The 13,146-nt window shown below is 43.2% G+C and overlaps 1 protein-coding gene across 2 annotated transcripts in view; it reads right to left on the bottom strand.

The window, feature by feature from the left end:
• Nucleotides 1-13,146, bottom strand: part of mgat5 (alpha-1,6-mannosylglycoprotein 6-beta-N-acetylglucosaminyltransferase) — a 69,096-nt gene that overhangs the window by 19,058 nt on the left and 36,892 nt on the right. For both annotated transcript variants that reach the window (XM_034678115.1, XM_034678116.1), the window contains 4 exons: nucleotides 12,774-12,943; nucleotides 11,721-11,855; nucleotides 7,087-7,220; nucleotides 2,445-2,578 (listed from right to left, as the gene is read on the bottom strand). In XM_034678115.1, coding sequence (XP_034534006.1) covers nucleotides 2,445-2,578; nucleotides 7,087-7,220; nucleotides 11,721-11,855; nucleotides 12,774-12,943 — 573 coding nt within the window. The remainder of the gene's footprint in view (nucleotides 1-2,444; nucleotides 2,579-7,086; nucleotides 7,221-11,720; nucleotides 11,856-12,773; nucleotides 12,944-13,146) is intronic.

Below are 13,146 nucleotides of genomic sequence, written 5' to 3'. Positions count from 1 at the left end.
AAAGTGCTGCTACTACGACATATTCTGAACATTAGCATGTTTGAAGTTTTGGGACAGATACTCTTATCAAATGTGTGAAGTTTAAAGGTCATTTGTAGCTTTGTGTTTGAGCTACAGCGACTTCCTGTTTCATGGCGAGAGCTATGGCCAGAATTATTGAGTTTTGTACATGAGCCAAAGCACTTTAATTCTTTAAGTTCTTTTCTAGCTGTTCACCAAATTTCAAGTGGATTGGATTAAAGTTTGGCCCCCTGTAAATGGCAAAAAACTTGGGTTTTTTGGGGTCCCAAAATTTAGAATTGCAGGACTTCCCGTGGGGTTTACTGCATGGATTCAAATAGATGTGCCTCCATGTGGAATACACACATTATCATTTGGATGCTTTGTAAGGAGATCAGCATGTTTTTAAGCTGGGATGTAGGGGCGGCGGTATTTAAATATTTCAGCATAAGCTGAAGGTTACATTGAATAGAATTGTTTTTATTATTATCCCTGGATAAACAAAGTAGACAGTGCAGGGGTCGCAGCCAGAGTGCTGGTGGTAAACAAAATATGATTTAGACAAGGAAGATTTTGTTAGTAAAATAGGCCTGGATTTTATAAAGTAATCTAAGCTGACAGATTTTTATTTCTACTGCTGCATGACGGTCCACCTTTGAAAGTGTGTGTAAAAGTGAGATTTTAAAGCTTTACACAAAGTCTTATTCCTGTAATGGAGTTACATTGGGGATTTGAGCTTTATGCAAAAAATAGATAACTTACAGTAGGGCTGGCTTTCTATTTTAAATAGTAAATAATACTTTTGAAATGAAACCTCTGAAGTGTACAGAGAGAGATTGGAGGACAGCGCGATTTAAACAGAAGAGGGAGGAAAATGGAGTAAGCCAGGCAGCTCGTTATCAGTCGGCTCCAAAATGGCCCTTTAATTAAAAGCAGGAGGTAATGAACACGCTTGGGAGTCTGATTAGTAGCTAATGCCCCTTACTGTGAGCTGATGGGCTGCCCTTTTATAGCTACACTCAATGGTTCTGACTCAGTACTAGAAACCACAAACCACAGCAGCACACCAGCTACCTCTGGATTTAAAAAATCACTCGGGATACAGAGCCTCACAACGCAGCTTTGAAATTAAAACTGTACCAGTGTTGATAATGAATACATTTTAGATAAGGTATGATTGGACTGTGTTCCAACGCTGTTAATGTTTCCCAGTTTGACTCTTAATTTTCCAAGCAAAACTTCCTGGTGCCGGTTCAAAGGTTTCTAGTTGAACGAATCAAAGTTTCTGGAGTTGAAACAAATAAAAACACGCCTACTGCGTTCACTTTCTGTCCACTTTAAGTGTTCTTTCTGTCTTTTTCTAATCCATGTTAGCTTAAAAGCTAAGTGTCAAAGTTCAACAGGTTCGTGTTAGGTGTTGCAGCACAGCTCAGAATGGGCAGGCTATCATGGTTACCTGTGTGCATACTCATCTAGCTCTTAAAACATAACGTTCAAGCACCCTTGATGCAGACTCTTACTCCCATCTGCTCTAACAGAACAACCCAGTGGGAAGCTCAAAGCATGAGTACTTGTAACTGCAGCTGCTTTTAACTCAATACGAATCTAAGGTACTGGGGGGTTTACTGCCCAGCCAATAAACCCTACATCAGTGACTTTAATCAGTAGATTGCATGGACTACATGGAAATAAAACTCAGAAGCACAGCTAATTCAAAAACATCCTCCGCTACAACACAACAACACAAACTGCAAGCCCTGTGATTGGGCCGCTGGGCCAAAGACAGGCAATCTGACTAGCAGAGAAGTCACACTGCCTACAGGCATTCCGGTTGGGCTGAGTATTGCAGAGCGACAGCCTCTATGGTGTAGGATCAACACAGAAGTAAAAAATAGGCCTTATAGTAAGTAAAATACTGAATTTCCCAAAAGATATCCAAAGAGACCCAGTCTGGAACATACATGGTGTCGGCGGAAAGCTCATCAAGGCGTGGGCTCTAATCCAGCCATCCATGGCATGCAAAACAATGTGCAAATCTCCCCAACTCTCTAAGTCGTTTTTGTCTGGGATGGAGTAATCCTTTGGTGTGTGTGCTGCAGTGTGAACGTGCATTCGAATATAATATAAGCTCCATGGAGAGGGCGATAAGCTGAACTCCAACCAGACTGATGTTAAGTTCCTGTGGAAATTTGAGTCAAGGTTGTTCGAAGAGTTGGGCTAAAAATGGGTTATCAGTGTTTCTCTTTTGTTCCTCTTGTCATGGATGTGTTTGTGTGTTTCTTGTTCATCTATTCTACCTGGAACCACTCTTCCTTCTCTTTGTGAAAAGATATAAAGCGAGTATCTAGAAAGCAAGGTGCACTGGACACAATGAAGGAAAATGTACACAACTGATCCCGCTCATTAACCCAAAATAATAATTTCAGGTCTTAAAGATGTCGTACCTTCCAGAAGTTGTCAACCTTCCCGTAGACTAGCGACTGGTTCTGCCTCTTGATGTCATCGATGTGCCGGATATCGCTGGCGTTGAGGTGCTGCTCCACTACAAAGCCCAGGAAACTGTTGTCTGGGGTGTGAGCTGCAGGAATAAGGAAGAAAAACAATGTTTTAGAATGAAAACACACGAGTCAAGTGAACGCCTCAAAGGGATTAAGAAGAGTGAGTAACGTGCTCCCTAAGGTACAATATCACTTTCAGTTTGATGCATTTAATCTTGGCGTGAATTGGTTTCAGCAAAACAAAAGGAGGGATGGAAAGAGGTACAAAGAGTCATGCAACGCTGCTTTGGGAATTGGAAAAAGGGACTTCTTCCCATCTTCATGTACGAAGAATCTTGCGCAAGATTAGCCAATTTCACCCTCAGTGTTTAGCACAAATCACAACTCCAAAGCGAAGGCAACACAACACGGCTCCACACGAGCAATCTGGCTCTTTGTCCGCTCCGCTCCTCGCTGCCCGGCGATGACTAGTCACTATGGGAACCAATGATGAGCGGGTCATGTGTGGAGCTGAAGTTGGCAGCACTCTACCTCACCGCCATCTGCCTTGTAAAACAAAACGGGAAGACAAGGGTTTGGAGTGCGGACGGGGGGAATTATTCAGCTGATTGAATACGCTCGTTAATGTGATTTAGAATGAGAGTGAAATGCAGACCTCGTTTTGCCCCTGTGGAGAAAGAAACAGGCTGCGAGGGAGGTGTTGTGGTTTGTTGAAGTGCCCCAGGGATGCTTCTGCGGTCAGAGTGCTTTCTTTTTCTTCTTTTCTACACTAATAGTACAGAGGCAAATTAAGGTCAGCCTGTCATGGGTTGATGTGATTCAGCTCAATACAGTAAATAAAGAAGAGTTTGAAAACCCCTGCTCAGGCTGATAAGTTTGGGAACCCCTGTTTTAGTATCTCCCATATGTTATAACACTGTAATGCTGTCTGCTTTCTATACAGTCTATGGGATATACTCTACGCACATACTCTACACATGATTACAAGCCTCTAGTTTACAGATCCTCCACACAGCATCCTTTAATCCACCGAGTAGAGTAAGAGCAGAGGGATGTGGGAGTAGTTGTTATGAAGATCTGTGGAGGCTCGAGTGTGGGCAGGAGCTGAATGCAACAACTGTTCCCAAATTACCTCCTGTGTCTTTCCAAAGCTGGGTGGTAAAACAATACAATTTGTACGAACAATACACAAAGCTTTAAAAACAGGCTGATTAAGCTTGCTAAACCATGCATTAAGTTGGCCACGCCCAAGAAATTAAAAGGGGCATCCCAGAGATTTAACACCACACATAAAGTGAACTACTTTTGGCGAGTACTTCAGGGGCTGTGTGCTCAAGAGAGTAAGAATCTGGAATCATTGGATTGGCACCAGACTTCCATTTCCATCCAGAGTGTGGTATGTGGCACAAACCTCTGTTGGTTACCCTGATGGCAAAGAACCAAAGATTGGTCCCAAGCACTAACACTCATGCACCAAACTCACCGTGTAAACAGGACAGCTTGTTAATTAGAGTTCGGCCCTCTTGATGCATTTGGCAACAGATGCTTCCTCTCCCACTAGAGCTGCCACTCCGAGGCACTCACACTGCCACAGCTTCATTGCTATTAGCTAACAAACCGGTCGATGCAGCAGAAGCAGCTGTTTTGTTGAGTAGGTTCATCCCGAAATATGTTGCGCCTGACTGGATCACCCCTCTGACAAGGCAACAGCGTGTGCTCAGGATGTACCTTTCCCCAAATGAAGGTACCTATAGGATTTGTACCACAAAATGCAACCCAGAGTCAAAGGCAAAGGATCACTGGTGTTACTCCAACACTTGAGAAACTAAATTCTACTGCATCATCAGCACAAGTATTCCCATTCCTTTGAAAACTCCACATCAAAGACTTTGGGGTTCCCCAATTTATCTAAGTGGGCTCGCAGGGTGAAAATAAATCATTGAAACTTTTTACCAAGCACATTTAAAATGTATCTGTGGAGCTTTTCAGATATTTTGAAGGATTGGAGAAGAAGGCAGATCTGAAATATTGGATGTCCCAAAGGCAGATGTCACCTCCAGGCTTAGTGCTCCTACTGTGTACCCAGTGTGTTGAGCCCAATCCAAATCAGTGTTTATGTATTTTAACAAATGATCAAAAGTCAACTATTCCATTGATGTAAATCCTTTGCAAACAACTCTACCAACATTCAGTACATGACCACAAAAGCTGAACTAGTTCATTCTGCGGTAAGCATGGACACTTTTGGGAGTCAAGCTTGCCTTCCCTTTCTAAGATCGAAGCTCAACAGAAGCACACATTCAAAGGTCAAATTTTCTTTTATGGTACTTAAAAGTTTCTGCACTAAACGCCATTGAATGAGAATCAATGGTTCAGGTAGGCCGACATCTTGAAAGCCATACATCTGCTTTTATGAGTCGATAATAACAAACAGTGTTATTCGTATTCCAAGATATAGCTCCAGTCTGAAAAGAGAAGTAAATCTTATATCAACTGCAAGAGAGTGTTTTTATAAGTCAAGGTGTCTTGTGTATGTTGGAGATGCAGTCAGACAACACAGACAAACCGTCTATTGATGACATCCGCATGGAAAGAAAAGACAGTCTTTACAGAGAGGGTGTGGCGGCCACGCTATCAATCTGTCAGTCTGGCAGATCCAGGGTCAGTTACAGAGTTGGCTGTGCTTCAGAGATAAACACTATTTGCTGCTGTGTTCAGACTCTAAACGGTATTACTCATAATTTCTGGAACAGATTAAGCATTCAGCTGTGGGGACACTAACAGGAAAATGAATATAAGGAGATTTATAGTGACATCTGCTACTGTGTGATTTCCATGATGCTGCTGATGGGCTGGATGTAGAAGGTTATCAACAGCTTTGGGAACTGATGTGATTTCCTAAACCTCCTGTATCTGAAGGTGTCTTTGATACGGGGATTTGTGAGGAAGGTTAAGATAAAAAAAGTATATCAGGTACATCAGGGTGTCGTCTGCTTATTTTACTTCAGGTTTATACCCTCCAAAATGTCCAAACTTGTTTTTAATGTGAAGAACAGTAAAGTGAATAGATCAAACTTGACAGGACTTGACCCCTTCCATGACATCCCACCCTACAGAAAAGGTTAATTCCATTATATTCCCAAGTATACATCTCTCCTAATTATAAATGACTCGTACTCGGAAACAGAGCCAACTTGAATAACACTCACAGCTCATTGAAACACATAAAGTACACCAGAAAACACTCTCTTCTATTCTGAGTCTGAAATAGATTAATGAGGTCAATTTGGCCTTGTCTTGTCTTATTGGCTAGAGGCCACACGCTCCCAATTTCCCCGACCAATGATTTATGGAGCGCTGACTAATAGTAACAAATGGGGCAATCCAAATGTAGGATGAATTACCTACTAGCACCTGATTCTTCCATGTTACATCTGGATTCAATGGGTGAGATGTAATGCGGTTTAATGACTTGAGACTCCAAATATGACATGTCATGAGGTTTGTCCGTTGTGTTACAATGAAAAGCACTACATGAATAAAGGTATTATTATTCTTATTATTAATGTCAATGTGGAGGACTAATCAAAGAAGTCTGACAGAGCTGCTGAAATATAAAATTCCTGGTTTAATTTGAAAATAGCATTTTTGCCCAATGCCCAAAAAACACCAGTTTTCTGATCCCTCATTCCTGGAAGTGTTTCCATTCTGTGGTCGTAACACTCGTCCAAACCGCTGTCCACTTGTTTCACCAGCGATATCATCTAACCTAGCAACTCTTAACTGGATTCTGTGTAAGGCCCCCAGAGTGCTCTGAGAAAGACATACCCTATCAGTGCACAAAGGGCCTATTCAGGTGCACTGGTTTTCTGGATAACTCCGGGCCTCACCTCACAAACGGGGACGGCGGGGGTAACATTTCACTTTCTCTTAGCCACGGGGAAAAGGTCAATACCCTCGGGGGGCTGGCTCCCCTCTCTGCCTTCCGCTGAACCACCTTCCACTCATCCACCCCGGGCAAATGCGGTTGACTCCAGTTACAGAGTGATATCACAGTGGGAGTGATGCACACACACAGAGCAATAAACCCCCTACGTCCTACATTCATAATCACAGTGAAATGTTGAGCTCAGAGTCTGACCTTACTTCCTTTTAATCTGCTGATGATATTCCATTATTGCAGCAAAGTGCTGGGTTTTCATAGTCTTTAATGTCTCTTTTCCAAGCAACATGTCTCATTCAAAGGAAAAGGATCTAAGTGGCTCAGTGAGCACAGGGAACAAACTATGGTGTAATGATTGCAAAGAAGCGGTTTTATGCTGCAAGCAGCCGGGCTTGGCAACTGGTCTTATTTACACAACAGACTGAGGAACTCACTGTAGTGATGAAATCTGCGAGTGTCACGGGGGAAAACGGCCAGTTTAATCTCCGCCATGAGTTGAAGTTGTCTTATTGACCGATGAAGGATCTTGTTTCATTGTTAAATTGTTGACTCAAGAGGACAAGTCAACCATCAAAGTTTGAAGTATGTAAACTTTGAATTCCACACACAGGCCTGATGGTTCAAAGGAGTGTGGTGCTGACTTACGGAACATGGTGTTGAACTGCTGCGGGTTGAGGTTCCACTTCCCCCAGGGTGTCTTGTGACCCTTGGACTGGGCATAGTGGGCATGGTTGAACTCTGGCTCCGTCCCAAACGAATCCAGCACCCGCAACATGCACCTACGACACAAAGTAGGTGCAATTAAGAACATTATAAAAATGTGTTTTATGCAACAGATATTGTGTTTTCTCAGGTTTATTACATGATTTCCTTAATACATCCCTCTGATTGGTCAATAAAGTCAGTCTACTGTCTCCCTTTGTTGGAAAGAAAGCTGTTGTTAGAACACACTGTGGCTGTGTGTCATGTTCTGATTATAGTTTTTATGGTTCAGATCAAATCTTGTCTCAGGGCGACTTCAAATCATATGAATATGCTGAAATAAAGAAGTAAAATTATAAACGTCATGGAACATTTTTTGTAAAACTAAAAGAAAAAAACAGAAGAAAAAAAAAGAGAATGAAGGACAAACAGCTAGAGGACAGTGAAATCAAGAAAATTGAAGAGGACAGACATGAAGTAAACACCAAACAAATCAAGGTTTAGGTATTGGCACAGCCTCCAGACAGGGTTATAGTATAAACAAGCTGTCAGCAGACTGACAGTTATGGCAGAAAACCTCAATCAGGTTTTGCAGTGATTCATGTGGGCCCATTCACCTTACCCCCTTCAGGGTATGACAGGCCCTCTTCAATTTACATGGAAGTCCTTCAGCTCCCTGACAGGGTTTATTTCCCCTATAATGACCCACTTACTGTACATTATCTCTTATTTATGTTCCTAACAGTGGTTTGAGGGCAGTACCATGGCGTTATGCTGCATACATTCACCTGCCATCACTCTATATGGGGGTTATCAAACAGCCTCATACAGGATCATGAATTAAATCCTCCACACTCAGACTGAGAAGGTAAAACCCTGCCTTGTGAAGGTGTGAGACTGTAAATGAACACAATGGCTGACTCATAGGTCAGCGCAGGAATTTAATTAGATCGCAACTACACAAGGGGATGGAGTATATATATTAAGAGACACTTCTTAATTCTGCTTTGCTGGTGTCTGGTCTGCCTTGTCCTTCGCCAAGCCAAACTCTCTTGTTCATGCTACTCCAAAGCTAGAGTGATCTTTCTGGCCGCCTTGAGCATCATTTTCTTGTGAAATTAAATTAAGCTACTCCTCCTTTGGTTCCACGGTAGAATACTCAGCATTAATCACACAGTAATATGAGGCACAGACATCTGCATCTTCAAAAGATCCCTCCCTCTTCGTAACCGTCTCTGCGCCTGGGCAGATGCTGTGCAGCCGCAGCTGGCTGATGTGAGCAGCGAAAGGCCCAGGGAGAGCAGAGAGCTGTGAAACACATCCACCACGAGGAAACTTTCGACAGAAAGCAGAACAACAACAACAACAACATGCCCACATGCCATCTCCGCTCTGGAGGAAAAACAACCCCTCGCCTGTCCCCAGCAGATATATCCTCAACAGATGGGGAAGTGCTGTCGGAGTCATAACATGATGTAAATATGGCTGCAGCGAGGCTTTCAGCGCGTATACCAAGTCCAGCGAGTTGACAGTGGGAGTCATAATGTGGCAGGAGCTGAGGCTGTTCAACTCCACAAGTGTGCACTTAGTGACACTTGGTGCAGAATATGCTTGGAGCTGAGCGGAGTGGGGGTGTTGTTTTCAAAGCCAAAGTGTAATTTCACTACAAAGAAATCTATACTGTGAATAGATAATGCACAATCCTCTCCTCCCGTGACTCCTCCTGAAATTTTGCAATAAATAAAATGCTTGAAAAATGTCACAAGGACACAACGGAGCCGTATATTCTGTGATATGTCATTGATTATTTTACTGGGATTGTCAGCCAGCTCATAAAGTCTGAATGCTTTCGGGTATTTCAGGGTGGAACTGTCACCTTGAGGGCAATAAATGTTCTCTGTAATGGTGATGCATTTGAGGGGCTTTGGCATGTTGTCTTTTATGAGTATTAATAAGCAATAAAAAAACACCCAGTAATGTTTGATGAGGTCACTTTAAAAAATTTGATCTACCAAACTAGCAATACTTTATCAATGCTGCTGCTTAACTTTAAAAAGGGGGTACTATGCTTTTTGGGGGGTGTTAGCCTAACCCTAACCCTCCCAGGCTAACCTTACCTCAGCTTCAATTTAGCTGCTGTCTCTTTAAGGCCCTCCTTCTCCACAAGCCCCCTTTTCTCTGATCCAAGTTTTGGGGTGTGTGATTTTGGGCCTCCACCTACCCCTAACGTAAAAAACTGGTTGGATTAGGCACTGGCCCATTTCACCTTCCCTAGAACTGCCTGGTGGAAACGGGTCAGTCGAGGTGTTTCAAACAGCACCTTAATGAAAGACCCATTTTGAAGGATGTATCTGCTAGCATTAGCGCTGACAACCGCACAATTGCATTGCTAGAATAGAAAGCTAGCAACTTAGCAGCAGCAGGACTTCAAGAAGTTTCCTGCCAAGTCTGTCAAAAGCATCAGCTTTGACACGTAACCACATTGTGTCGGGCGGATAAGAAACAGCTGAAAGTTATTGCTTTCACATCGACTACAAATACCACAACAATGGCCTGTGTGGAGGAAGACAATCAACATTTGGTGCACACATGCAGCACATATTAAAAATACAACCTCAAAAGAAAAGAGAGAAGACAAAGACATGAATGTCAGTCCAGTTTCACTTCTGCATTTTGTGGTCATGACTAAAAAGAATGCAGAGCGGTTCATAACTGCAGCATCTATGCAGCCTCACTGATGCTGATGGCATTGCACAGCTGAGATTAGGTTATTGGATGAACGGATTAAATGAAATAGAACAACAGGGAATCATTGGCTCAAGTTTATACCCGGAAAACAATAGCTCGGAGTATTCCCGCTCCTCTGGAGTGTATGAAATGCAGTGATATAGTGCTGAAAGACAGTCCGCCAGAAGACTGCGGGGATAACAGAGCACATTACTCACAAGCGGGCTTGACGGAGTTTGTTGCTTTGTCCCCAAACACACAACAAGAAACCAGAAAAACAAGAAGACTGGGTTTATTGTATGCTGCATATTTGGGGGCTGATATGCAAACAAATCCGGCATGTTGGATATATTTCTCCCTGACAAAGAGAGGACTGACAGGCTTTCACGAAGTGGTTCTCAGGACACAAGGGCAATACATCCTATCCACTTACAGGAAAGGAGATGTCACTTTGACATGGAGGCCATACAGGAAATGTTTAAAAGGAGGAACATACAATGCACAGAAAAATGGCTCAGTTGAGGTCCTCTTTCACAAAGCGGCAGGAACGCGCAGTCGCACAGTGTTCTCTGACATGATTGTTCTTTAATGGCAACAGAAATAACACAGAAAGCAGCATCTGGACCTTACATTACGCTCTGAAGCTGAATCAATTTCCTCAGGGCGCATAAGAGAGCGGATGCCGTATGAGGTGTTATGTCGCAGACAAACAAAACCTGGTGACAAGCAGGAGGAACCCGCGGGGCGGCGAGTGCCCACAGACGTATTGTTCCTTCTCTTTTCCTGTCAGTCGACGGGATGATGAGAGCGTTGTTGAAAACAAACCGAGAGGGTCTCATCTACGCCTCTCAGCGGAGCAATCAGAGGCAGAATAGACTTGGCAGCTGAAAATATCACAAGCGACGGACATTACTGCAGCCTTTTGGGAGTTTGTGGTAATGTATGAGCAGAAAATAGACTCGTCAAAACTAAAGCGCCAGGCGAGTCTCGACCGGTAGTAGCCTTTTGCACATGAGAGGAGCTGTTAAACCGCAGTTGGCAGAGGCGGCGCGAGGTTAAAGAAGTGTACCAATTACTGAATTAGAGAAGTGGCTGACAGATGAGGAGGAAAGTGCAAAATGATTAACTGTTAAAAGGATGGTTGGGCTCAGCGCTATGGTGTTTTATCACGGTAATATCAAATCAGAGGCCTGGCTTACTTTACGCACTTCAAATGTTAGCCGTTAGCTTAAAATGTTTCTTATTGTTCTGACTTTGAGGAGTTTAACATTTACCAGACATCAACAAATATAAAATGATGTCCTATACAGATTCCTGAATTTTTTTATGGCAGTGAAAAGGTGCTTTTCGAACCCAGGAACCAGGGTCTGAATTTAATTCTGGAGTTGTGAATTTCCCCCCTGAAAAGCCCCTGCTTGGGGAGTAGTACCTTTCAAAGGTCCAGGAACTATTGGGGGCGAGGCCTGCCATGCTGAACGTTTCTGATTGGTAGAGTTTCCATCGATCCATCATCTTGACCGCTCATCCCTTTCAGGGTCCACGGACAGCACACCAACCAATCAGAAACATTCAGCATTACTACCCCCAAAGCAGGAGCTTTTCAGGGGGTAGATTAACTACCCCAGAACTTAATTTAGACCCTTGTTCCTGCTGTTGAAACGAGCATAGTTCCTTGAAAGAATCCTATAGTTCCTGGGGAAAGTTCCTGCAATTGAATAGCACCTTAGGAGTGTTTACTGTCTTTTGTATGACTGCCAAAAGAAACAGTTAAATCCAAAACCCTGGGTAACAAGAATATCTGCCCCCCCCAGTTATCAGGCATGTAGAGAGAAACTGCTCACTGTACTTACTGGTAGTGGACCCAAGCAGGTCCTAGTGTCTTCTTAAACTGGGTGAGGCCCACAATGTCGATGTAGATGAGCTCGACGATTTTATCGCCCTGGGTCGGGCAGCTTGACTTGTTCCCCATGACCTTGCGCATGATCCTGTGTAGACAAGTTTGCAAGTTATACTGAAGTTACTCTTCTGACATTTGCACTGAACAAATACTTGCACAGAGGACAGAACATTCATTCGTGGCATCCACGTCATAACTTGTGTTGATATTAATGCTTAGTTCCTGCCGTGACCTTCAGACACTATTTGAACATTTTCTTCTCTACCAAATATTTGAGAGTAAAGGACAGCAAACACAAAACCGCTCCCTTACAGAGTGAAACTGAAGATTAGTTCAAGTCTTACAGCCAACAGTGACAGACACGGCATAGAGGCAACTGCTTGCTGTATTCGGAGGACAAGGTATCCACCCTGAGTGACACCATGTGAATCCGTGGGCCAAACGCCATAATCAAATCTTTAAAACTAACAACCTTCATTTGGTTAGACTCAGTCAAATTCCCTCAGCTGAATGGAAACACATGCCAAAGAAAGACGGAGACGACAGGCTCTTTTTCCCTTGTTTTGCATTCACACACGAACCCAATGCAGCAAAACAACTCTTTGGACTGAAGCACTTCCTTTTCTATTTCTGACCTGAGACATCTGTTGTTCAGGAGCACATCTGGATACACAACCATCATTATTAACTCGCTGTGTTTTTGCCTAGGGGTGCATGTACTCCACTGATTTAGCGTTGCACAACAACACGGAAGGAAAGTACAGGACAGTTTCAAAACAATCAAAAATGATTCAGAGCACTCTCCTTTCTTTAATTTACTGCACGTCTCTCCTTGCAGCCTGGAGATGTGAGCATGCTACATCACCAGAAGCAAGGTTAGCTTACTTCATTCACCACAGACTCCATCAACATACTTTTTCTTAACATATGATACTAATTGCACCCTCAAGTCTCTATTCAGGAGGATTTAAGGCATATATCACTATTTAAAGTGATAGGTACTGACTCTTTTAGCTCGGCCAGAGAGGCTGAGATGCGAACATCATGGCCCAGCAGGTACAGCGTCGTTATGAGGTCGCTCCATTGGACGAGCTCTCCCAGCGGGCCACCACTGAAGGCGTTTTCTGCAATTTTGAAGCCCGACTCCTTTGTCAGGAGGCCCAAATGCACCAGGACCTGAAGGAAAAGAAAAGGTGTGTGATTAAAATCTCAATTTAGGTCTTCGTTCATCATAATTGCTAAATCTAAATCAGTCTTTTCTTTAGCTTCTGTTAGATTTAGGGAAACAAAAGTTTTAGACAGGGTTAGACTCCTTTAACAGGCAGAAACCTCGAGCAGAACCAGACTCATATTTGACAGACATCTCCCTCAACCGGGTT

This window comes from Notolabrus celidotus, chromosome 24 (assembly GCF_009762535.1).
Source record: "Notolabrus celidotus isolate fNotCel1 chromosome 24, fNotCel1.pri, whole genome shotgun sequence".
Lineage (NCBI taxonomy): Eukaryota > Metazoa > Chordata > Actinopteri > Labriformes > Labridae > Notolabrus > Notolabrus celidotus.
Note: the sequence above shows the minus strand (reverse complement) of the source record. Positions and strands in the feature narration are given on the sequence as shown.